General features: G+C 38.8%; 2 protein-coding genes across 3 annotated transcripts; one reads left to right on the top strand and one right to left on the bottom strand.

Moving 5' to 3' along the window:
• Positions 1-1,082: 1,082 nt before the first annotated feature.
• irak4 (interleukin-1 receptor-associated kinase 4) lies at positions 1,083-11,607 on the top strand. 2 transcript variants are annotated; one of them, XM_047392763.1, is made up of 11 exons: positions 1,083-1,525; positions 1,669-1,814; positions 2,064-2,228; positions 2,837-2,997; positions 3,078-3,142; positions 3,245-3,359; positions 3,441-3,550; positions 4,267-4,453; positions 7,559-7,621; positions 7,824-7,988; positions 11,349-11,607. In XM_047392763.1, exons 1-11 carry the CDS (start codon positions 1,365-1,367, stop codon positions 11,397-11,399), a joined length of 1,389 nt encoding a protein of 462 aa, XP_047248719.1. In that variant the 5' UTR covers positions 1,083-1,364; the 3' UTR covers positions 11,400-11,607. The 2 variants fall into 2 exon arrangements, with proteins under 2 accessions (XP_047248719.1, XP_047248711.1); XM_047392755.1 differs by having other exon boundaries at positions 1,085-1,525; positions 2,831-2,997.
• Positions 11,608-11,610: 3 nt separating this feature from the next.
• twf1a (twinfilin actin-binding protein 1a) lies at positions 11,611-25,310 on the bottom strand. The gene is made up of 9 exons (XM_047392770.1): positions 25,180-25,310; positions 23,267-23,347; positions 22,939-23,117; positions 21,454-21,549; positions 21,270-21,374; positions 19,660-19,785; positions 16,275-16,425; positions 16,063-16,184; positions 11,611-12,832 (listed from the first exon to the last, which is right to left on the bottom strand). Exons 1-9 carry the CDS (start codon positions 25,202-25,204, stop codon positions 12,665-12,667), a joined length of 1,053 nt encoding a protein of 350 aa, XP_047248726.1. The 5' UTR covers positions 25,205-25,310; the 3' UTR covers positions 11,611-12,664.
• Positions 25,311-26,209: the final 899 nt, after the last annotated feature.

The raw sequence follows: 26,209 nt of genomic DNA, 5'->3' as shown, positions 1-26,209 counted from the left end.
TTGCGTATTCTCGCACAATATTGAACGTGTACGGCCTCCAGGCGACAGTTCATTTTGATGTAAATATGCAGAACACCTCATTAAGAAGAGACAGAGTTTTACTCATTATACATCTGCTGTCATATATTTACTGTGGCTTATTGTCAACACTATTAGTCACTACTTACATGAGAAGTATATAGTGAAGTAGGCTACAGATCTGTCAGAATGAGAAAACATGAGCATATGTATGGGGTAAGAATGCTGTCAAAAACAATGTGTATGTAAAGACGGAAATGTGTGCATATTAGTGAATAGTTGTGCATAAGTAAAATCCAAAAGAGGTATTGTATATGTTCTCTATAATTTCTCTGTAATTTCTTGAAGCTGTAACATTTTATTTTGTATTCTTATAGAGAAAATATACAATATTTTACTTATGCACAACTATTGACTAATATGCACACATTTCCGTCTTTACATACACATTGTTTTTGACAGCGTTCTTACCCCATACATATGTGCCTTAAGGAAAACAGCCTAAACCAAAGTTGTATTTATTTGACCCTCCTGTGTCCCTGTAGGTGTATAAAATTCTTCACTTCTCAGATACCAATATTTGAGGTTACTGTGTAATTATTGTTCTGAAAATTAACATAAGGCGCACAGAAGTGTTCTCTTTACACACTGTGATAATCTGATGAATTTGTATTTCCGGGCAGGGTGCGATAATGCTCCACATCTATCACTAGAAATGAGCCAGAAATGTTTAGTGTTTAATATTTTAAATAAATAAAAAACGAAAAATTGCTCAAATTCTAATTAAACATTTTGTATTTTAGATTAGAACATCTAATTACCTGAATCTCCACAGACTAATAATAATTATTATAAGCAGCATTTTCTTTTTATTTCAGTACTGTTTTTTTTTTTATGAGAGCCATATACCAGAACATGCAGGGTTTAATACTCCCCACCAGAGGGCAGTATTACTGCTGTGCTTTCACAGCTATGCAGTGTCCGCTTCTCTTTCCTCTCAGTAATTACAAACTTCAACACAGACTGTCATTTAGGAAAGGAGTTATTCTCGAACTGATTTTTAATGAACCAACTCAGGTTGTTTCTAGTTTTCACTTCTTTTTTATTTTATTTCCGCATTAAAGGTGGAGACTGTTAGTGGGACAGCCCTGCTGTGTTGCGTTTGGGGAAGTTGCTCAATATTGGAAAGGCACATTTCCCTTCACCGCAAAGCTAAATGTTCCGCTTATCCGGTTTTAGCAGTGCTGTATCCGCAGTTTATTTACCTTTCAAAGGTTGATCATTTTGTCGACATGGCGGTCAGATAAAGCCAGAATAGCAGGTATCATCAGAAGGTCTTTGTCGAGATGAATAGTTCTTTGACTTCCGCTACTTATGTTCGCAACATCAGTTACGGTCTGCGCCGCCAGCTGTCCGACTTTCTGGACCCTCAGGACAGGTGGATGGACGTGATTGTGTCCATACGGAAGCCGAGTGGGGAGCTGAGGTACTCCCAGCTTCACGTCAGGTACATCATTAACTCTCATTAACCAATTGTTATACTCAATGGTTTTCAGAATAGAATGAAACATTATCTGTGTGTGTGTGTGTGTGTGTGTGTGTGTGTGTGTGTGTGTGTGTGTGTGTGTGTGTGTGTGTGTGTGTGTGTAGGAGGTTTGAATGTCTTATGGCTCAGGGGAAGAGTCCCACCGTGGAGCTGCTGAATGACTGGGGGACCAGCAACTGCACAGTGGGAGAACTGGTGGATATTTTGAAGAGCCACAGGTTGCTGGCTGCTGCTAGTCTCCTGCTACCTGGTATGGATTATTATTACAGATTGTATAATATAATAATTTGGACCATTTCTTTCAGTTACCCTTCGGTTTCAAGGTAAAAACTCTACATTTTCAATAAATTACATATATCAAAGTTTTCAATTTACAATTATTCAGGTGATAAATTAGGCATGTCTTTTCTTGCTGGGTGGTGAATAAAAACATTTTTTTAAGCAGTGACTATTGACACCATATTTATCTTTTTTTTTTTTTTTTTTTTTTCCACCACAGGGGAAGACTATTTATCAGAAAAGACACAGCAGCTTTCTCCACCATTACAGACTATTACAGATTCTCCAACCAGACCGCTGGGTGAGAGACAGAATCAGTCCCCGCCTGCCGGATCAGCCCTAGAGACACAAGTACTGAGTGGAAACAGTGAAAAAGGACACACAGGTAGGTGCTCAGTTTTATTCTGCAAACACAGACACTTGTAAACACGTGTCGGACTGGCATATGGTGCCTTGCAAAGGTATTCATGCGCTTTGAACTTTTTCATATTCTCTCACATAAAATCCCAGACAAATATAGAAGTTTGTGGTTGTAATGAGACAAGTGTGAGTTTCAGGCGTATGAATGCTTTTGCAAGGCATTGTAGCATCAGGGTCAGGTTTAAACTTGATATTGATTTACACATTTTTACAATTACTCAGTTTTATGTTACCTTTGTGCTTTCCTTAATAAGAATTGGCCCATTTGACAATACATTCCACTCTCAACTCTTTTACATTTCCTTACTTGCAGTGAAGCTAGATGAAAATACTTGTTAGAAAATGTACTTTGTGTACTTTTGTAGATATAACCAGGAACTACTGCTTTGAAGTACTTTAACCATTGCTTTACTTAAATATTGGTGGGCAGTTGTGTAACACAACTATGATCAAGGTTGTTATATGGTTAATATCAGGTAAACAAAGCATTCTGAGCCCATACAACTTTGACATGACTGACCAGCAGGTGGCAGCAGTGGCCCCTTGACCCTTTTTCTATGTATCCAGTGTCAGGGTTCTCCAGTTTTATGTACAGTGAGCTGAGAAGGATCACGGGCAACTTTGACGACCGTTCCACCTCAAATGGTGGCAACCGACTCGGAGAGGGGGGCTTTGGCACTGTATACAAAGGTTTTCTGAACAACAGACCTGTGGCGGTGAAAAAACTAAACCCTGTAAGTCAAAACATTTATAGAAGAGAGGACACACTGTTTCAGATGCTGAAAATAATGCAGAAAAATATGATGTCCCTCAGATGGATGGCATGCCTCTGGACAAGCTGCAAGATCAGTTTAACCAAGAGATCCAGACTCTGAGAGTGTGCGTTTGCATCTATCAGCTGGAAAAGTCACTGGAAAAAGTATTTTCTTCTTCTACTCCTGGTTAAGGCAGGTCTGCTTTAATAATCTTTTTGCCCAACAGGTTGCAACACGAGAACTTGGTTGACATGGTTGGATTTTCTTGCGATGAGCAGCACCTGTGCATAGTGTATGCCTTCATGGCAAATGGATCTTTGCTGGATCGACTCGCTTGTTTGGTAAAAAACATTCACCGTTCTGCACAAACAGAACACTCGAGCCTTCATGCAGGAGATTTATCTGTACTTTTATTTACATAGGATGGAAGTCCTCCTCTTTCTTGGCAACAGAGATGCTTGATTGCGGAAGGGACCGCTAGAGGTTTGGAGTACCTGCACAGCAACCATCACGTACACAGAGATGTTAAAAGGTGCAAAGATTGCAACCTTTGTGTAATGTTAATCTATTTTAATAGCTGCTTTTTTTTTTATCAAACTGTACAGTAAACAAGGATACTTCTCAGACTGAAGGTTTACAGTCCCTTAAAGTCTTCATGCTCCTTGAGCTTTTTCTCATTTTGAAACGTTACAACTACAAACTGCCATGATATCTGTTAGGATTTTATATGATAGACCAACACGAAGTAATGTATGTTTAGAAGGGAAATGCTACATTTCTTGCAATGAAAAATCTGAAAAGTGATTTGTGCATTTGTCTTAATTCCCCTCTTATTCTGATATCCTTTGATAAAATCTAGTGTTACAAATTGGCTTTGAAAGAATAGAAAGAGCATAGCACAACTGCAGACCTACCGAGACATGACCTTCCACAGGAAGCCGCTTCTGATTGCTAGGAGATGGATGGTGCTAAATACAAGGCAATTCTGGTATATTAGTAAAATGTCAAACATTTTGAACACCATGTGTCACTTTCCTTCCACTACACAAAACATTACTTTGGTTAGTCTGTCACATAAAATCCTGATGAAAGCAATGAAAGTTTGTGGTTGTGACCTAGCAAAATGTGAAAAAGGTCCAGCAGCATCAATACCAAGACACTTTTCTTCAACTCGTAGCAAGAAACTTTCTTAAAAATAAGCAGAAACAAACATGTTAATTATAACTCCTATTTGTTTTGCCCTCTTAGTGCAAACATCCTGCTGGATGAGAACTTTGTGGCGAAAATCTCTGACTTTGGGCTGACGAGAGCATCAGCCAAGCGCACGTCTACGACGATGATGACGGAGAGGATTGTGGGGACCCGTGCGTACATGGCCCCTGAGGCCCTGAGAGGACAGATCACCCCAAAATCTGATGTGTTCAGCTTTGGTGTGGTACGCTTTGGACACACTCAGACACATAAACAAAGAAAATATGGTTGGACTCAGAGAAACTGGTTGCGTAGCATGAGAAATAAAACCCTTCTCAGCAGATTACTTAAGTGTGCCTTAAAATATGCATTTCGTTGTAGTTGTGAAACCTGAACTCTCTACTGTGTATCACATTTCTTTTACAAATAGCACCCTTTCATTTTACCTCTTAGTTTTATACTGGCCCTAAGGTTGTTGAACTAGGGATGGTTTAGATGCCAAAACTAGGCATTAAAATTACTTTTTTTTTTTTTCAGAAACTGTGAATGAAAGGATCTGTAGTTTTTCTGGGATAATCAAGTCCAGATTCTTACCACGCTGTTAAATGAGAATTCAGCTTTAGGTGTTTTGTGATTTGATGGGAAAAAAAGTGGAAAATTAACCTTAACTAGGTGATTGTTTTCTACTCGTCTGCCGTAAAAACTCCTGAAAATAACTAGAAAACTGAGTTTGTAAAAGCATGTATTGGAGGAATGTCTTTTTCGCCCATTTTATTACTTCAACGCAGAGCTCAGCAAGGGGCCAGGGGGTGAAATACAAAAAGATGTAAATAAAAAAAATGCTTGCTCAGATTTACAGCACCCCTGGTGTTGGGTCAAGTTATATTTTCAGTGTGGAACTGTACAGGTGGATATATAAAGGAGATGCACGTATGGGTGGAGCAGGGGTCCGACTCCCGGCCCAGGGGACCTTTGCTGCATGTCTTTCCCGTCTCCTGTCAGCTTATTGTCAAAACATTTTGAAAAAATAAAGGTCACTATTTTCACCAAGAAACAGTTTTAAAAAAAGGAAACGGAAGCAAAGGTAAAGATCGAAGTGAAATTAGTGGTAATATTTAGTCACATTAATGATGTGTATAAAAAACATTTATGAATCATTTGTTTCAGGGTGATGTTACTTCCAGTTAGAAAAGTTGTGTTTGCATAAGTTTAAATACATATTTTTTGCGTAGCTTTGTTGGCAACTTCTCTTAAGCCTTGTGTATTGTCAGCATTTTGAGGAAATGTTTGTGGTTTTATGGTGGTTTGATTGTTTATTTTGCAGTCAGTGATCCTGGAAAGAATAATCTCTCTAACTTTCCAACTTCACTGGCCCAGAACAATGATTTTTTGTTAGATGAACGATGTCACTTGGGAACACTGGGACTATAGATTCCTAACCTGAGGGGATGCTTGTTTTAATCCTCTGTTTTTATTTCAGTCTAGCTACCAGGTAGCCTCCCTGCGTCTTTGTATACTCAATGAAAAGAAGTTTAGGTATTTCGCATCAGGGCATAATAACATAGAATAGCCTTTTACCAGATTGTAAAAAAATTTAAATATAACCTTGTGTGGACAGGAAAATTCCAAAGTGGAAAACAACTGAACTAAGTTCCCCATAGCTGCTTCCAACAAAAAACACCTGGCTGCTAATCCCATGATCGAAAAAAAAAAAAAAGTAATCTAGTTCATCATCATCAGTGTGACCATCTCTATAAAAGCAGGTGCTTTGTCAGTCTGCTGCTCTGTAACATACAGGTTTGTGTCAAGGCAATGCCAAGGAGGAAAGAAGCCACCAGTGACCTTGGAGAAGCAGCTGTTCCAGCCCACCAATATGGGAAGGGTTTTAAGCCTATTTCCAAAGACTCCCATGCCCACCATTATACACAGAGAAAAATGTTTCACAATTGAAAAACCTTCATGACAGTTTTCAGACTTCCCAGGAATGAACCTCCCAGCAGATTTCCCCAATATGTCTCTGTGCAGTGTTTGGAGAAAGCCCAAAATCTCAACAGATACGCCTGATACCCAAAGGCCTCAGTTTGGATGCTGAATGTTAAAGTTTATGACACAGCAATTGAAAAAAGGCTGAAGAAGCATGACATGTTAGGAAGGGTTGTCTGGGAAAAGTATCTTTCATCTTAAAAAAAAAAAAAAAAACAGCATGGTTTAGGTTTGCATAGTTGCATCTGAATGAACCAGAAAACGAATGGAACAATGTTCCGTGGATAAATTGATTAAAATTAAAGATGTTTGGTTATAGTCAGTCAGTCTGACTGACTGATGTTTGGTTATAATGCACTGAGGCATGTTTGGAGAAAACTAAATACAGCATATCCGAAATACCTCCCATTAGCTGTTAAGCATGGTGGTGGTGGAATGATAATCTGGGCTTAGTTTGCAGATAAAGAACTAGGGCACCTTGTAGTCCTGAAATCATGATTTCTTCAGTGTTCTTGAGTCAAATGTGAGGCCATTTGGCCAACAGCTTAAGCTTGGCTGAACTTAGTAATCAACAGGACCATGATCCCAATCACAGCAGCAAATATGCAAAAGAAAGACTGAAAAGACATCAAGGTGTTACAGTGGCCCAATCAAAGTCCAAAACTCAGTCCAAATTGAATGCAGAACAAATATCTACAAACCCTAAAACCTGAAAATTACTGTTGACTATTAACATTTGTGGCTTTTTGTGTTGAATCAGTAATAACAATGTGGACTTTTTTGCACATGTTCAGGCATTCTTGTTAGATCTGAGTAATTTTAGAACCTGGTAAAGATCAGAGTGTATTTTCTCAGTCCAGACTGTGGCTCATCCTCATTTCTGTTCAGGATGGTGCTGCACTTGTGGTCTTATGGTGCTTTTGAATCTGCTAATAATAACCTTTTTATCTTCCCTTAGAATGACTTTTTTCTGCACAGGTTTTTACACAGGGCTTACTAAATCCTTTCCACTGGTACATCAGGCTTTTTAACATCTGGTAGAATGAGAAAAATGCCCACAAGGAGGGTTGTTAACATGCACAAGCAGCTGTCCCACGTTTGTGAATCCAGTTCCAGTTAAAGAGGGACGTACTGCAGGAGTAAAGTAGAGTTTCCTGGCGGGGAAGTTCTTCCTTTATCATTCGGAGCGATGCCAGTGGCTGTATTGTTAAGTTCTGCTCAATGCAAAGCACATTCAGCAATTTTTATGTGAACAGCTGTAGGAGTGGGGCTGTTCTGGTGGAAGATGTGGGGCACATGGAGAGGAAACAAAGGTTGCCTGTTGCCCGGTGCCGTGTAATTAAGCTCATGTCTCTGCTGTCTACAGGTGCTGTTAGAAATATTGTCCGGACGTCCGCCAGCTGATGAAAACAAGGAGCCCCAGTTCTTGGTAAGCTGCACAAGAGGCTTTTACTTTGTATCACTCCAAGGTGAATCACGTCTCTCGACTTTGGCTGAAGGACCTTGTATTTAGTGAACAACATCCTGCTAACAGTTAGCAAATAAAATAGAAACCTCAATATCGGCATAATATAGAAATTCAAAGGAATCGTATAAAATATCTGCCTTTTTTGCTTCTCCCCTGTCTTTAGATGGAGATCAGGGACGACATAGATGATGAGGACGAAGATTTGACTCTGGAGATGTTTGTGGATAGAAAGATGACGGACTGGGAACTGAGCCAGGTGGAGAGCATCTACTGCTTGGCTTCTAACTGCCTGGACGACAGAAAAAACAGACGGCCAGTCATCAAACAGGTACAGTAAGCACACATGCTGGCTGCATTTAAAGTGAAACGATCAACTGCTGCTACTCTGGTGGTGTCTACACTTCTTTTTGCAGGAAAACAAACCCATAAAATGGACATCTAGAATAGTTCCAACACATTGTTCATATTATTAAAAAAACACCAGAGTTCAACACTGTCGATTACAGGAAAAAATAAATGTAGCCATCTTTTTATGTTTGGAAAACGTACTATATTTTCCTAACATGGGTGGCTATGCTACTAGCTAGATGCTGGTATTGTAATGCTAGTATGCTAAAAATGCCACATATCTACAGTGCCAATGTGCAAGTTCACCATCCAGTTGGCTCACAAAAATTCCTGTTCATAGATCACCAACGAGCATTTCCTAACTAAATTCATCCTCTCAATATAAACTACTTCCTGTTCATTAATTTTCACAACTCAGTAAGAGCGTCCATTTGTTCTTCTCATTCACATATTTTTCCAATTTTGTTGAGGGAGTTGAAGAAAACTGGAAATACCGATTAAAAAAGTGCCCCATTAAGGCCACTTTTTAAAATGCAGGGACTTTGAAAGCACAAGTTGGATTATCTGCTCAGATTATATCTACACACGTGGACAAAATTGATGGTACCCCTCGATTAATGAAAGAAAAACCCACAATGGTCACAGAAATAACTTGAATCTGACAAAGGTAATAATGAATACAAATTATATGAAAATGAACAAATGAAAGTCCGACATTGCTTTTCAAACATGCTTCAACAGAATTATTTTAAAAAATAAACTCTTAAAACAGGCCTGGACAAAAATGATGGTACCCCTGAAAATAATGTGAGCAAAGGGACTTATTAAATCAAGGTGTGTCCATTAATTAGCATCACAGGTGTCTACATTCTTGTAATCAGTCAGTGGGCCTATATATAGGGCTACAGGTAGTCACTGTGCTGTTTAGTGACATGGTGTCTACCACACTCAACATGGACCAGAGGAAGCGAAGGAAAGAGTTGTCTCAGGAGATTATAAAGAAAATTATAGACAAGCATGTTAAAGGTAAAGGTTATAAGACCATCTCCAAGCAGCTTCATGTTCCTGTGACAACAGTTGCACACATTATTCAGAAATCTAAGATCCATGGGACTGTAACCAACCTCAAGAGGAAAATTGGCCGCAAGAGGAAAATTGATGACAAAAAACAGACGGATATTACGAACGGTAACAAAAGAGCCCAGAAAAACTTCTAAAGAGATTAAAGGTGAACTTCAAGCTCAAAGAACATCAGGGTCAGATCGCACCACCAACGTTGTTTGAGGCAAAGTGGACTTCATGGGAGACGACCAAGGAGAACACCATTGTTGGCAAAGCACATCAGCTCTATGTTCGCAGAAAAATGAAGCATATAAGGAAAGAACACTGTCCCTACTGTGAAACATGGAGGAGGCTCTGTTATGTTCTGGGGCTGCTTTGCTGCATCTGTCACAGGGTGTCTTGAATCTGCAGGGTATGATGAAATCTCAAGACTATCAAGGGATTCTAGAGAGAAATGTGCTGCCCTGTGTCAGAAAGCTTGGTCTCAGTCGCAGATCATGGGTCTTGCAACAGGATAATGACCCAAAACACACAGCTAAAAACACCCAAGAATGACTGAGAGGAAAACATTGGACTATTCTGAAGTGGCCTTCTATGAACCCTGACCTAAATCGTATTGAGCATCTTTGGAAGCAGCTGAAACATGCTGTCTTGAAAAAGCACCCTTCAAACCTGTGACAACTGGAGCACTTTGCTCATGAGGAGTGGGCCAAAATACCTGCTGAGAGGTGCAGAAGACTCATTGACAATTATAGGAAACGTTTGATTACAGTGATTGCCTCAAAAGGTTGTGCTACAAAATATTAATTTAAGGGTACCATCATTTTTGTTCAGGCCTGTTTCATGAGTTTATTTTTTTTTAATAATTCTGTTGAAGCACGTTTGAAAAGCAATGTCTGACTTTCATTTGTTCATTTTGATAGAATTTTTATTCATTATTACTTTTGTCAGATTGAAGTTATTTTTGTGACCATTGTGGGTTTTTCGTTCATTAACTGAGGGGTACCAACAATTTTGTCCACCTTTGTATATTCACATATCACATGAATATAAAGATCCTGTTTTTGGTTTTGTTGAACATGTGGATTGATGAAAGAGAAAAGTTAGAAATGGTTAACATTCCTGCACTCATTTCTGCTGTGCCTGGAAGCACAGATCTACACTTGGATCTTTATTGATCTAAGTGGGTTTGTTTTAAACCAGGTGTGCTAAAACGTTCGGTTTTGATAGTTGAGCCATTTGTTTTTAATTTTTCTACATTATTTCAAAACATTTCTTCTATACTGTAGATTCTTTTTTTTTTTTTTTCTTTAATATGGATAGACTTAATTTAAACATTGGAAACTAAAATATAATAATAAAATAGACCAATTAAACAAACCAACTGCACTGTGGTTTGCATCCAAACTGGTCGTCTGCTTAAAAGTTAAATCTCTTACAAGGTCTAACTCTTTACAGTGCCTTGCTAAAGGGTTCTTTACTGTGACCTTTATACAATTTGCCACCATACAATCACAATATCTTCCCCGCATGACGCCCCCAACTCCGTGTTCCGCTGTGGTGATGCTGTGCTTTGATCTAAGCCGTTCCGTAACATTCGCTCTACGTTTAGGGTTGTTGTCCTACAGGAACGTGAACCTCGCATCAACTTTGATCAGCTTCTCTGTCCGACTGAAGGAAAGCATGATGCCGCCGCTACATGTTTTACTGTGGAGATTTTGGTCTCATTAGACCAAAGCACCTTCTTTTTAGATGTTTGCTGTGTCTAACATGGCTTGCGGCAAACTGCGAAAGGTTCTATTTATTATGTCTTTCTTGCTTCTATTCTGTCAAGGCCAGACTTTTACACTTTCTCCCACCTGAGCTATAGATCTCTGCCTCTCTTGAAATACAATGCAGGCTTCGTTTAGATCCCTCAGAAGACCATCCACCGTCTCATCAGGAGCATGCCCAAGCGTTGTAGGGAGGTCATATAGGCACATGGAGGCCACACACAATACTGAGTCTCACTTTGACTTGTTTTAAGGACATTACTTCAAAGTTGGATCAGCCTGTAGTGTTTTCCACTTTAATTCTTTGTGTGACTTCAAATCCAAATCCAAATCCAGGCCTCCATTGGTTAATAAATTTCATTTCCATTGATGATTTTTGTGGCCAGCACATTCAACTTTGTACAAAACAAAGTATTCAATGAGAATATTTCCTTCATTCAGATCTAGGATGTGTTATTTGAGTGTTCCCTTTATTTTTTTGAGCAGTGTATTTTCTGTCTCTGCAGGTTCTTTCAGAGATTCACAGTGTTGTCAAAAGCAATTCCTTGGACTCTTAGGCAGAGGCAAACAAGCTCAATTCTTCTCTGATGTCCAGACTGACAAGTTTCCTGCTTTTTGACATTAAAATGTTTAGCAACAATGTTTCCATTTTGTATTTTCCAAGGCTTTAATGCAATTTTTTTTGTTGTTACAGGCTAAATGTGCTGTAAAATTCTAGTGTAAGGCTGTTGTTTTTATATTTTTGAATAAATACAATGAATTAAACTGTCTGATTTAAATATTTTTATTTTTCATCTCTAAAAGAAAGATTTGTAAGAAAACAAAGAATAACAAACATTATTCGTTTTCTATGACAATGAATATAAAGGGATTTTCCCTTCACATGAGGTGAACTAAGTTTACCAAATATTAATCAGTAGACCAGTGGATGAGGCAATATTTCCATCAAGGTAGAATTCCCTTTTCTATCCGATAAAGCTTGGCATTCTTTCCGCTGTGGGAACCAGGTTTTTATTAGCTTCCTCTCAGTGAAATGTGAGATGTATAGATGGAGTTTTTCTGGAAGCCCATTCTTTCCACTGTTATCCACACTGACAATCACCAGAACAGACTGCTTCTTAATCATAGAGCATCACACAGCTACAATATGTACATTTACAGCACTTGCATAGAAAAATAAGTTTCTCAGCAGATGATTTTTTTTTTTTTCATGTAAACCACAGTTATATCAAAAAGAAGGAATTTAGTTTTTATAAAAATGCACTGTTAAAATGAATGAGTCAACATATGGGAATAATTCGTATCTTTTCGGCTTTAAGCACCTCATTGTGCAAACAGTAGGAGACAAATATTGTACAACTCAGACACAAAAACAGTATTTGACACAGACTTAAGGAATGCTATTCAGGAATTTGAGCATGTGAACTCAAAATAAGCATTTTATTTTTATACTGGCGGAAGTTCACATTAGTCGTGCTTTAAAAGTTTTATTCTTTAAGTGTAAGAGCTGGCAATAAAGCAAATACCTCAAATTTTATGTGGGCCCCCTTGAGTTATATAGCTAAGCTGCTTGTGAATGTATTACCATACATATGTATGCTTCCATTTGGCAAGCTACAAATGGAAAATCTGATGTGTATCATTGCTCAGTTCTCCTTGGCGTGCATAGTTGGGTGTCCTGGGTAACATGGTGAGAAATTGAGGTCGCTGGGAAAGGAAAACAAAACAAAAAAAGTCAAATACAATTTTTTCGTCGCCCATCACAGGGATGTTCCACTGTGGAACACATATGGGGGAGGGTGGAGGTGGTGCTGAGGTGTGTTTAATCTTCCTCTTCTCCCTCGCCGGGTGGTCGGGTGATTCGGCGGCCGCCCCTCTTACCAGCTGGGCCTTTTGGCTTGGCGAATTGCTCCTTATACGCATGCTGCTTGGGGTGCACCTCACCATACAGGAAATCGTTCGTTAGTTCATTTCCATCTTCAATTTCCAACTGTGAAAGTAGATATAACACATATACTTCAGTTTCCTGTTAAATCAGTTTGTATATAAGTAGGGTAGAATTGCATCCAGCAAAGGGAGTTTACCCCATGACTGTAACAGACATACATGCTGCTGCTCATTTAACACATGAATGTCACTGTTAAATGAATCCCACAAATTTCACATGGTAATAATGTATCTGTATCTAGATTAATTATCACTAAAAGAGTAATTTATTTCTTACACAACCATATCAAGCTCTTATTTCTGTTCATTTTGATGGTTATTGTTTACAGCAATTGAAATTTTCTATTCTATTCCTTAAGTTCTCGAATTGCACCTATCAAGGTGTCAGCAGGTTGGAGTAGCTCTGTTACTTTTCATCCTGGTTAATTGTTTTTAAGAACTCAAAGTCCACTTGTGGTGGATAAGAGTTGATTTTGTTGGATGCTTGTCCTCTCTGGTATCGGATGCTGTGCAGGTGGAAGGATTTTTGCTGAAACATTTTTACTTTTGGACATTTGTTATGATGCATCACAATAGCAACAAGGTGTTTTTTACAATCGGGAGCAGCTGATTGATATCTGAAATATCTCTGTGTTTCACTGAGACATGGCTGCAGGACCAGATCCCCGACTCCAGCGTCTCTCTGCCAGGCTTTTGACCATACGAGCAGACAGAGATTTAAAGAGTGGCAAAGGAGGTAGACTGGCAGTACTTGTGAACAGATGGTGTAATCCAGGACATGCTACTGTAAAGTATCATCTCTGTTGTCCAGATAGTGAACTGTTAGTAGTAAGTTTCTGTCTATATTCTGTCCATTATTTACCCAGAGAGTTCAACAGTGTTATTTTGGCAACAGTTTATATTTCACCATCAGCTGTTGCCAACACTGCATGTGATGCCATCAGCTGAGTCTGTTGTTAACACCCAAATGCATTTGTGGCAATTTCTGGTGATTTTAACCATGCTTCACTCTCTGCTACACTTCCAACATTTCAACAGTTTGTCAGCTGCTCTACCAGAGAAAACAAAACATTGGATTTGTTTTATGCAAATGTCAAGGACTCATACATCTCTACAGCACAACCTCCTCTAGGCAAATCAGATCACAATCTTGTTTTTCTCTGCTCGAAATATAAGCCCCTTGTTCAGAGACAACCTGTAATAAAGAGGACTGTGAGAAAATAGTCACAGGAAGCTGAAGAAGCTCTGCAAGGTTGCTTTGAGGCTACAGACTGGGACGCACTGTGCCAGCCACATGGAGAGGACATCAATGCCATGACTGAGTGTGTAACCGACTATATAAACTTCTGTGTGGATAACATCATCCCCACCAGAACCATGAGATGATTCCCCAATAACAAACCTTGGATCATCACAGACCTGAAGGACCTGCTTAACAAGAAAAAAAAAAAACTGCCTTCAGAGGGGGAGACAGACAATTATTGAGGAGTTTACAAGAGTAACTTAAAGTCAAGATAAGAGACAGCAAGGAGGTGTACAAGAAAAAGCTGGAGAGCAGCTCCAGCAAAACAATATCAGAGATGTGTAGACAGGGATGAAGAAGATCACAGGCTTCATGCAGAAGGAAGATCGGACCGATGAAGGTCTGGACAGAGCCAATGAACTGAACACATTCTTCAATAGGTTCAGTTCAGAAACAAGCTCAGACAAGAAGCTGAGTACAGGGCATGGTGTGGAAACAATCATCTCATCTTGAACGTGAATAAAAACAAAGGAGATGACAGTAGATTTTAAGACAAACAAGAATTATGTCAAGCACTATTTCCATCATGAGAGAAGAAGTGGAAGGGGTGGAGGATTATAAATGCCTCGGTGTTCACCTGGATAACAGACTGGAGTGGAGAGAAGCAACTGTGAAGCCATCTACAAGAAGGGACAGAGCAGATTGTCCTTCTTAAAGAAGCTTAGGACCTTTGGTGTTTGCAGCAAGATGCTGCATATCTTCTATAAGTCTGTTGTGGAGAGCGTGATCTCTTCTGCCATCATCTGCTGGAGTAGCAGCATCAGAGCCAGGGACTTAAAAACGCTCAACAAGCTGATAAAGAAGGCTGGGTCTGTTCTGGGGACTCCTCTGAAACCTCTGGAGATCATTGTGCAAAGAAGGGTGCTTCATAAAATGAAGAACATTATGGAGAACCCTGAGCATCCTCTTCATGAGACTGTCCTACAACAACAAATCTGCTAACTCGACAGCTGTACAGCAGATAGTTACTGGCAACCTCCACAAGGACAAGAAGCCACCAAAGGTCTTTGCTAAAGAAGGTGGCTGTTCATAGAGTGCTGTATTTAAGTAAATGCAAAGTTGAGTGGAAGGAAAACCAGTGGTAGAAAAAGATCCATAAATAACCGGGATAACATCGGCCTTGAGGGGGCTATGAGCCGAAGCCCATTCAAGAGTTTGGAGATTAACAAGGCGTGGACATGAGCTAAAACTGTCCGATTCCTTGTGTTAAGCCACTTCCGAACCAAAGACAAAAGAAGCTTCTAAGATGGGAAAAAAAACAAAACAGAAAAGACTGTTTCTCAGTGGTCTAAAGTCCTCTTTTCAGTGCAAGCACATTTTGATTTTCATATGGAAATCAAGGTCCCCGAGTTTGGAGGAACAGCAGAGAGGTACAGAATGGAGGTAATTATGTATACTGTTCAGTACATGGAAATACTTTAATAGGCTGACATTCTTGCAGTAAAACACGATTTTTATTAGTTTCATTTAATATTCAAATTTGTCTAATAAAGCAATTTTATTTGTTAAAACATCTAATTTATAATAAAACCAACATTATTGAGACAGATTTTGTCTCTTACATTAAAGCAACAATTTTTACTTTCAATTAAGGTCCCTTGAAGTCTGGAAAAGTAGTTTCCAGGTCTGGATAAGTTTGGACAAGAATAGAGTTGGAAATAACTGTTGTATTTCAAGTCTCTTTTCCCTGTTTTAATTGTCTAAATATTGCATCTGTCAGCTTGTTCTTCTATGCTATCCATCATTCTTCTGGCCACCAGTTTGTCATCCTTCCATCTGGTCTAGGTTTTCCATGTTTAAAGGATGACCACTGTAGAAATATCTGCCATAGATTCATAGCTGTTTTTGCTCTTTATAAATTAGCTAAAAAGGATTAAGGCTACTGGAAATTGAAGCAGTGAAGTTTGACTTTTAAAAATCTGTAGGACCCCTGAATCAATCACAGATTCGGTTAAGTGTGAATCACTCACCTTTTTCTCGATCTCAAGCTGGAGTTTGTTCTCCACCATGTCAACCAGGTTATTTTTGCAGCTGGAGTACAGCATCCTCTCTCGGATGCTACACTTGTACCCTGGCATAGAATAAATGAAGACTGCAAAAGAAAGGACAGTCAAACATTGTGGGGTGGGGCAAAAACGCCAAACAGAACCTTGAAAATGATAAACTGTAAAGAACCACTCACCTGTAGACTCCAAGTAGTCGCCTTCATGCGAATGTTTGTAGAGGAAGAAGTGGTAACGTGGAGAATCTTTGGGGACTCTCTTTGGCAGGTCTTTTATCTCAGTTGGCTCAGTGCTGCACAAGCGAATCATTTCCTTTTCAGTATCTATTTCCTGTTGACAAAAAAGGATTTTCAGTTTAAGACAATGTGACAGTAACCAAAAGCAAAGCATGCTCAAGGAAAAGCCAGTTGGACTGAGGAACTGATGTTTAAAGAAACAAGACATATTGGAAATTCAACTATTTCTTCATTTAACAAACAAACAACCTCCTCCTCATGCTGGTCAACAGCTTGGTCACACACTGCTGTGGGGTGGCATCCCATTCTCCAACCGGCGTTTGTTGTAACTCAGCTGATGTGGTTGTGTTTGTCACTCTGACGCAAACGGCAGGCCCAAAAGGACCCTTTACATGTTCAGTGGGGTTGTGAAGGTTGCATAAAAAGAGTCTCTTTCCTCATCCTCCTCTTCCTCTTTTTATAGTCCAGCTCTAATGTTGAGAGCATTAACATCACTAATTTGCATTTCATTCATTGTTGGACCGAAATCTGTCTGACCTTTCTGACTCAATTCTGCTAAAATGCAGAAAGAAAAGACACTGGATGGCGAAAAATAAACTTATGTTTATTTCTAATTACAGCTACCATAAAAATCAGAAACTACTCAGTGAACAAACGTTTGGCAGCAAGATTGCTTTTAAAATTTAAAAGCTTTGTAGGAAGTCAGCAGCGTTTTTTGATGATGATACGGCTTTCTGCCATGGGGGCAGAAGAACACACACGCACACTTAACAGCAACAAAAAAAAGATTACGTCAGTTGCATTAAAACTGGTTTGCATTCAACAGAACAGAGATTCTATAAAACACAAAATGACAAATCTTTATAAAATAATGTTCATAAATGTTCATTTATAAATAAAGCATTTATTCTACTTGAGGAAAACAAGAACTTTTACGACTTTTATAGGATCACAGACTGAGATGAGCATAAAGAAAACACATATGGTTGAAATATTGTTGAAAATTCCATCCATTTAGATCAATTAATGGATTAATATTTTGTAGTTCCTAATGTTTATTAGATTATATAAATCTATAAATAGGCTGAGTAGTTGGGTTGGTATTTCAGGCTCTGCTTTAAAATGGTTGTCTTCCTACTTGTCTGATAGATCAACCTTTTTGGCTACATCTATTTACAGATCCCATTCCTGTCTTGTTAAAGTTGGTGTTCCACAGGGCTCCGTTTTGGGGCCACTGTTTTTACTTTATCTGCTCCCTCTTGATCCCATTCTGTCATCTTTTAAGGGTATTTCCTACCAATGCTATGTAGATAATGTCCAATTGTATTTTTCTTTTCTTCAAAATCAAGTTTCAAAACTTCATAGCTTTTTTAAATGCCTGGAGTCAATTAAAAGCTGGATGACGAAACTTTTTCTTGAATTACATGAAGCAAAAACTGAAGTAATCATTTTTGCATCAGAAAAAGATAAAACATATACGTGGGCCTCTTGATTAGTTGGCTAAATCTTCCGTTAGAAACCTTCGCATAACCTTTGACTCAGGCTTTATGCTTGAAAATTATGTCAAATCTCTGGTTGAATAATGTTTCTACCATTTGCAAAATATTGCTCAACTGAGCCCAGTTGTTTCTCATCCTGAGATGGAAATCTTAATTCATGCTTTTGTTTGGTCTTGTTTGGATTATTGCAATGTGCTTTATACATGTCTTACCAAAACCTTCCTAAACCAGTTGCAGTCTGTACAGAATATTGCTGCTAGGCTCCTGAGTAGATCTTTAAAATGTTGTCATGTGACCCCACTGCTAATGCAACTTCATCGGCTCCCAGTTCATCATCGAGTGCATTTCAAGATCCTAGTGTTGAGTTGGAGAGCGCTGCATGGACAGACACCAGTCTATATATCTGATCTATTACATCTCTACACCCCTACTAGGGCTCTGAGGTCCTGTGATCAGGACCTGCCGATTGCCCCCCATACAAAATTAAAAATAAAAGGAGACAGAGAGTTTTCTTTTGTGCCTCCAGAAGTCTGTGTTGTGCATGAAACGTTTACTCAGTTGCAGTCAGGAGAATGGTTTTAATGTAACAATAAATAAAAAATCTGTGTTTGAGTCTGATGCTCATAGAATAACAGACAAAGCAGTGCTTCAACAATTTTTTTGTACTTTGGACTGATCTAATCAGAGCCATGAGCACTCTGAATTTTAATTAGCGCTGAAACAAAGGCTTTTTGGGCAAAAGAAAATGAGTGGCCCATTGTGTTTGTAAAAACAAACAAAAACAACTCCTGACCAACAATGATGCTTTCTTTTTATAAGTAACAAGACATTATAACTGAGATACAAGTTATTTATGAAACAGTTGTTATAAACTTAAAGTGCTCTTAACCCTTTAATTCACATCTTCTTACTTTACAACATAATTTAAAGTGCTTTTGAGAGTTTTTATATGAAAACCCTGCACAAAATAAACGATAGTTGTGAAGTAAAAGGAACATGATAAATCCAGCTATATTTATCAGGCACTTGAGGTTTATTAGAGAACGTGATTGAAAAAAAAAAAACAGGTTTATGAAGAACCAGGAACACACCAAACAAGTCAGGGATAAAGTGATGGAGTAGTTTAAAGTAATGTTAGCGAGAAAAAAAAAAAAATTCCATACTTGCACCAAATCATTTACTGTTTGAAAATGAAAACGGCAGGGAAAGCATAAATCAGTGAAGCATTCCAGAGACCTATAGTAACTCAGGAGGAGCTACAGAGATCCAAAGCTCAGGTGGAAGAATCTGTTGACAGCAAAACTTTAAGTTGGACACTCCACAAATCAAGCTTTAAATGAAGAGTGGCAGGAAGAAATACACGAAAAACAGGTTGAAGAAGGTAGTCTGATCAGACGAAAGCAGAATTCAACTTTTTGCCCAACAAATGTGACAGTAAATATTGCCCGTCACCCTGAACACAGCATCCCCATGGTAAAACGTGGTGGCAGCATCATGCTGTGGGCATCGTGGTAAGATGGATGAAGGTAAATATACGGCAAGAAAAAACTTGAAGAAAAGAAACTTGAGAGGAGATTCTCTTTTCAGCAGGACAATGACCCTAAACCTACAGCAACAGCTTTTGTGGAATGGTTTAGATCTAAGGATAGTCATGTGGTAGGATGACCTAGTCAATGTTAACCCCTAAATCTAATTGAAAATCTGTGGCCAGACTTGAAAACTGTTTTTTACAGATGCTCACCCTCCAAATAAATAAATCACAAGACAAAATGAAAAGGTTTAAGGCTATGACTACTTTTGCATGACATTGTTTCCTCTTAGGAACTCACCAGTTGCACATAGTTGATTCTCTTTTGCTTAAAATGTGCCAGTGCTTCAGCAGCATCTTTGTGAATGGGGAAAGCCACTCCCTGCAGAGTCTGCTGCTTGGTGTCCACGCTGATGTCCGTCTGGACCTGAACACAACACAATGAAACAGTAAGACTTACTATTATTAGGCGTAACTTCAATATGATTTCCAGACAGTTTTTGCAATGAACACTTTAAAACTGAACAGGTTTCCTGGACAATTTTAGTCCAGTAACAAGTTCTTAAGGTTTTCTTTTTTCTTTAAATCGTCAGGTGGCAAACTGGTGCACCAACCTGATTAAAACCTGAGGCACAATGAATACAGATAAGAAGCCTGTATTTGAAGTGACAAGGCCCCTTTAGGAAATCACACCAAAAACTTGAACATGCAGGAAGGATTACACTGATGGATTGCATCTATTTATAGAGTCTGTTTCCAAAGATTTAAATGCCTTGCAGACATGACTGAGCACAGATGCAGCTACTTCGCATTCCAAACAGGACTGCGTGTTTCTTTATCCATCTGCCTGGTAAAAGGCAAGGCAAACGATAAATATTTCAAAGCTTTTTCATCTGGGCGGCGGAGATTAATGGTATTTTATCTTCCTTCAACAGCTGGTCAAACGGGACCAGCAGAAATCTCTCTTCCCGTTTGCTCTGCTGTTTTTAATTGACAGAGCTCTGAAGAGAGGCTACACTACTAAAAGCAGTTCCATATATGGTAGGAAAGAGAGTTCTTGTTTATGTGGCTGGCTGGGCGAGCAGCAATTAGAAAATGCCGTTACTCAGGAAAAAAAAAAGTGACTATTTCAGATCATTTATAGGACTTAATCAAAGACTAAAACATGCCGTAAATTTCCCCCAAAGGAGGTTGCCTGCGGAAGCAGAGAAGGTTTTTAGGCCTGCAATGTAAATAGTGGTAATTACATTGGCAGTATCACATTACCACATTCATCTTTCATATCACAACAAAGGCAAACTACAATGATAGAACTCACATGTTCCCCGAAGTGAAATCACTCTCCAGCTCTGCACTGCAGAGCTTCAACATTTGCATACTTGAGATCAGATTTAGTTTTGGACACTCCCAGAGCTTTTCTTAAGCCACTTTTATGACCCGACTAAACAAACCCTACGACTGGTATCTGTACTTTTTATATCGTATGGGTGTGATATCTAAATGCCTAATGAGAGTATGCGCTGCCAATATCCTGCTGTTCTAACCATCAGCATGCTTGCACTCTCTAGATACTGCCAGGCCAGCATCTGCACACTTGCATCGCTGCTGACCTTGTGTGCTTGAAAGGCTGCATTGCTGGCCTTCAGTGATACCCCACCCACCTAGATTCTGGTGGGGTTTCACATCTTGCACACAGGAGATGTGATTAGGAGTGTTGCTGCAGGCTGAGCTAAGCAATTTTTTCTGTTGCCGAAGCCGTGGAGTGCGAAGATGATGTAGAGGTGTCTCCTTTAAGACCTGAAAACAGCCTAAACCCCACCTACCGATGACATGAGTCTGGACAAGAGCATTGCATTATTTCCTTAAATGTAAGCACTGTCTAGCAGCTGAAATTGGCATCCTTGTGTTTACCTCACTGAGTTTGATTTGTCTCAGTTCCTCCTCTGCAGCAGTGAGGGGTAAGGGAGCTGCCTGTGAGGTCAGATATTTCTTGTAACCACTGAGGTTCAAATCCTCCTGAAAACAAAACCACATTGAAGGCTTTAGAGAAAGGTTACAGCTAAAGGAAGGAAAAACTTAAGGTTAACTGACAGACCTTTGTGGTACCAAAAATCTCATCCTTAATGTGCCCTCCTCCAAACTCTTTCTTCAGTGTCGCCCTGGTAGCAGCATATAACATTTTGTGTCGCACCTAAAAAAAAAATAAATGCAGAAAACGTTTTATTACAAAACGTTGAGAAGAGAAAAATCTAATAAAAATTCTAGTGGTCAGGATCATCCTGACCACAAACAATTCTGGATTTTTTTTTAAGATCTGAGCAGCTTATTTAGATTGTTTCTTAAGAACAATAAAGAGAAAATGTTCTGCAGATTAACTGATAAAAATTAGGCCTTGTGTAGCCCTCCCATTGTTATTCAGACCAAAAGTGCATTTCTTAATAATAATAATAAATATACACAATGAAAAGATGAATGAAATGATGCAATAAATGGCCAAAAGCACAAATTTAAAACAGAACAAAATTTTACTTAAAAGCTAGAATGGAAAACCTGGCAACTTTTTAGGACAAAAATTAAGGTTCTTAAAAATAAAACTTTAAGACCCAGCAGAAACATCAGGAAACATCAGGCTGAGGTTTAGGTGGACCTACAATGGAGAGATTTTTACTTTTTAAATCTAACAACAATCTGGGCTGCCTACACACCTCGAAAAAAAGACAGCACTTGTCGGTACATTAACTGCTCTTTATGGCGACAGCTTAAACGGTTACTAATAAATATTATTAGCCTGCTTCCAGTCTTATCACCGCCTGCTGGTTTATTACTTTATTTCCTGCCAAAAAAAAAACAAAACATGAAGGTATCACTAAAAATAATTACAAAGAGTTTCAAACTACACCAGCATATTTATCCGTTATCAAAACTATGATCTAAAGCTATATATACACGTGGTTGGCCTGACAGGTATACCCAAAGTGAAAACAATCCCAGATCAGCCAGAGCAGCAGAAACATTCATGCACATACAGGTTGTAAAAAGATTAAGATTAGGCAACTTTTAGGCAAGCTTCAACCTGATGCTTGGGGCTCAGAGGCAGGAATGCTAAACTCAGCTGTGTGACACAGACAGGAAGTTTTAAACCAGTTTCTCTCTGCACTCCGAGAGCTACAGACACACCAGACATCTTCACGCTGCAACATTCTCCTTTCCATTGCTACAGAAAGATAATATTTCATTGTGAAGTTTTTTTTTTTTTTTAAAAGAAGTGGTTCATCAAGTATAAATGAAACCAAATAGTGATGAAATTATAAGGTTTGAGCCAGATGCCTGAAACTCATCTGATTGCATTTATTTATTTATCTAAAAACAGAAGGAATTTCTTTATAAAAGGCAAAGTACCATGTTATTTTTAAAACACTAGGCATATTTAACTTTTAGGACTAAAAAGGTAGGAAGTCACACACAGACTGGCTGCTTTTATGTGGTCAACTCCACCCATCTTAAACCCAAAGCAGAGCACAACAAACGCTGCAAAGAATGGAAAGCTATTCATTAAAGCCACCAGACGTGGTTGTCTTACAGTAGAGTGGTCTGGTGACCAGGCGAGGAGAATCCATTCGTAGCCTTGGTTGTTAGTGGAGTCCAGCCGGTACAAAATATAGCAGGGCACGGCATCCTCGAGAAGTGACAGCACTAAGGAATCGTACTCCTGATCCCATTTCTTGGATGCTTTCCTGGTGCCGCCCAGTGTCAGCTGCTCTGGAAGGCAGATGTGTGCAACTAAAATGTAAGAACTGCGCAGATTTCTTTCCCATGCAAGCACCGGAATGTCGGCATTTGGGGAGAGAGATGAGTTCAGCCTTTTCTTGGCACAGAGGGTGGTAAACAAATACCAGGACTCTACTTACCATCCTCAATGACAATCTTTAAGACTCGATACTGGTCTCCGCTCCTGGCATTGGCAAAGATTTCCTTCACATCATTCCCCGCTGGAAAAAGATCGATAAGAGTTTACTTGAGCTGAAAGGGACACACTGGTTATTGGTTTTAAAATTTTGATTTGAGCCATCAGACAAAAGCCAAAGGCAAACACTGAATTAGTCTCATTATAAATGGAGTATGTTAAAGTAGCACAATGTAACGGCACATTGTGGTATCGAACTTATTTCAGTTGATGTACTGGGGACAAAGACCACCTTCTGTATCAGCAGCTGACTGTTGGACTTCAATAAATTAATACCAGGCACGGGTCAGCAAGGCATACCACGGTTTTAAGAAGAACAAGTTCCGAAACTGCAAAACGTGTTTATAATATTGTTCCTACTGTTTATAACTTCGATAAAAGAGACGCCAGAATTTTCTCTGGCCGAGTGCAGCACAGATTATTGCAGTGCTTCCCCTCCCTCATCTGTTCCTGCACACTGCAGGTAAGTTGGCTGCAGGATGGTACTTGCAGTTTTGTCTTGCTTACAAGTAAGGGCCCATTTTGCTGAAGGGAAATTCCCTGCTCATATCAGTTTGTCATTCATCTGTTACCCTATTAACAACATTTAACACAATAAGCATGTTTACTTCTAAATTTAGCAGATACTTATTCTATACTTCTGCTTTAGTCCTGTGTATTAAAATAACTATAAATAGAGCCATAATACACTTTATCATACCCATAGTCATCATTAATATACTGCTTTAGAAGCACCTAGTAATAATTACTGCTTTTCTGTTTTCTAGAAAAGTAATTAGATCACGAAACACACTGTTTAATTTTGTGCCAATGCCCTGAAAGGTAGTCATACTGTAGTCACAGTGTGGGCTTTCATGCCTACTGAAATACCTTGACCCATATCCGAGCATTGTAAAAGAATGCAAAGGACTACATTAAAACAAGCTTCTTAGTGATTTTAATGATTTGTTGATTTTTCATTCAAACAACCTAACTGATGCAGAAACTGAACACAAGTTCAGCTGAAGATCCACCAAGCTTTTTTTTTATACACAAATGTTTGGCAAATGACAAAATAGCACCATGACAACAGTTTCTTGTCACACAAACTAACAGGTACTTTCTCCGAGTCTTTATTGAATGGGTAACATTTTATAACATGCCATCTATAGATTACTTGTTTCTACCTACGGAGAATGGTTAGCAACAGACAGGCTGCAGGAAGGAGAGCAGCTCTAATTTGAATAGATCAGATCATTTCTACAAGCCCGTTGTTGTTTATAACAAACTGAAAAGTGCAATCACCTCCTGTGTCTTGTCTGAAAGTTCATCATTTGTGCCTTTTTCTTTCCTAAAGTTACATTTTTTACTGCAGACTAAACAAATTACCTGCCGTAGTCTTCCTGTGTAGCAGGAAGTCACGCCTAGTCTGCAGGTTTATATCAATGCCGGATAATGTCCGTGCTATTCAGATACCAGCTGAAATCTTGTCAGGTGCCAGACCAGCAGCGACTTTTTGAAGGCGTCGCCCATTGATTCAGAGCTCAAACTAACCTTACAAGGTTTCAGTTTGATGATAAAAAAAAAAATAGGGAACGGCCTCAAAGCGGCGTTAGGAAATACGTGCAGAAGAGGAATGTTTTCGGACGCCTATATAGTGACAAACCGCTCGCAAATAAGTCCTCTAAAGGTCCAGAGCGGCACAACTGGTCACACAAATCACTGTAGCAAGGAGCTAGCTAGCTAGCACGGAGAGATTAGCTAACTTGACGCTAGCTTCTGGTTGCAACAAACTGCAGCAGGCGCTCAAAGCTGCACCTCAAATTCTCACAGCAAAGCAAACAAAACAGGGGCAATGACAACAGAAACAAACCCTACCTTGAATGCCTGTTTGATGTGACATTGTGCCTGTCGTCGGACAGAGGACTGAAGCAGCTGACCAGGCGAGAGCGAAGAGAAAAAGCAGGAAGTGAACTACAGCGGAGAGACCCGCCCCAAGTCTGTGGGAATCACGTGACCTACCCAAATGTTCAACAATATTTATTTATTTACTCACTTACTTACTGTCCTTAAAAACAGGTCATACAAAATAAACATTTCACGTTGTTCCAAAACAAGAACTGCAGCAAACATACAGTTTATATATTAAAGAACGTCGGTTGAAAAGAGAAATATTACATTCATATATTTTTTCAAATGTAGTTAATCTATTTATTCAATTTTAACTAAAAGCTAGCCCTGTAGAGGATACTCAATATTCCACATTGTACAGTTATTCTGAGAAATGTGGTGAGGTATACACGAATAAAATTTACAATGGAACACTACATTAATTTATAGTGATGTGGTTTTGGAAGCGAAAGGTCATGCTTCATTGGTGTGCAGTAAAACAAAGCAACTTTATACAATCATTACTGCATGTGTGCTTATATTATGTGTCATTAAAGATTTTAAGTCTGAAAAAGAGTTACACGAGTGAAGGAATAATATTCTCATTTGTGTATGCTGCAGTAGCTTATTATTGACGTTTTTAAAAATAAAAAAATAAATAAAGCTAGTTTTTCTCAGAAATCTTCAAATGTAATTACAAACTGTAGTACTAAGTTGTATTTGTAAACCGATCTTTAACTACTGAAGAAGTAGACCAAATTAGGTTTTTTAGGTCTGAGCCAAGGTACAAAAAGGCTTGCAACAGGCAAAAAAAGACAACTAAGAAAAAAATATATTTTTAGACTTTGTGGCTATTTATCCATATAAAAATATGAAACATTTCTGTAGATTTTATCTGCTTAAATGTGAATAAACTACATAAACCATCTTCATATATTGTTATATATAATTAAATGTAATCCTGTGCAGTACTCACTTCTTTAACTACTCTTTCTGGTTGGGTTCATATCAGATCTTT

This window comes from Girardinichthys multiradiatus, chromosome 2 (genome assembly GCF_021462225.1).
Source record: "Girardinichthys multiradiatus isolate DD_20200921_A chromosome 2, DD_fGirMul_XY1, whole genome shotgun sequence".
Lineage (NCBI taxonomy): Eukaryota > Metazoa > Chordata > Actinopteri > Cyprinodontiformes > Goodeidae > Girardinichthys > Girardinichthys multiradiatus.
The sequence above is the reverse complement of the archived record's forward strand: the minus strand, read 5'-3'. Positions and strand labels throughout refer to the sequence as shown.

Coding starts and splice junctions, on each gene's coding strand:
- irak4 (XM_047392755.1), top strand. CDS start 1,365: ATGAATAGTTCTTTGACTTCCGCTACTTATGTTCGCAACATCAGTTAC. Junction 2,229..2,830: donor CAGTGAAAAAGGACACACAG/GTAGGTGCTCAG, acceptor CTATGTATCCAG/TGTCAGGGTTCTCCAGTTTT. Junction 7,989..11,348: donor GACGGCCAGTCATCAAACAG/GTACAGTAAGCA, acceptor CTGTCTCTGCAG/GTTCTTTCAGAGATTCACAG.
- twf1a (XM_047392770.1), bottom strand. CDS start 25,204: ATGTCACATCAAACAGGCATTCAAG. Junction 23,118..23,266: donor AAAGATTGTCATTGAGGATG/GTAAGTAGAGTC, acceptor TCTGCCTTCCAG/AGCAGCTGACACTGGGCGGC. Junction 16,185..16,274: donor CGACTACTTGGAGTCTACAG/GTGAGTGGTTCT, acceptor TTTCTTTTGCAG/TCTTCATTTATTCTATGCCA.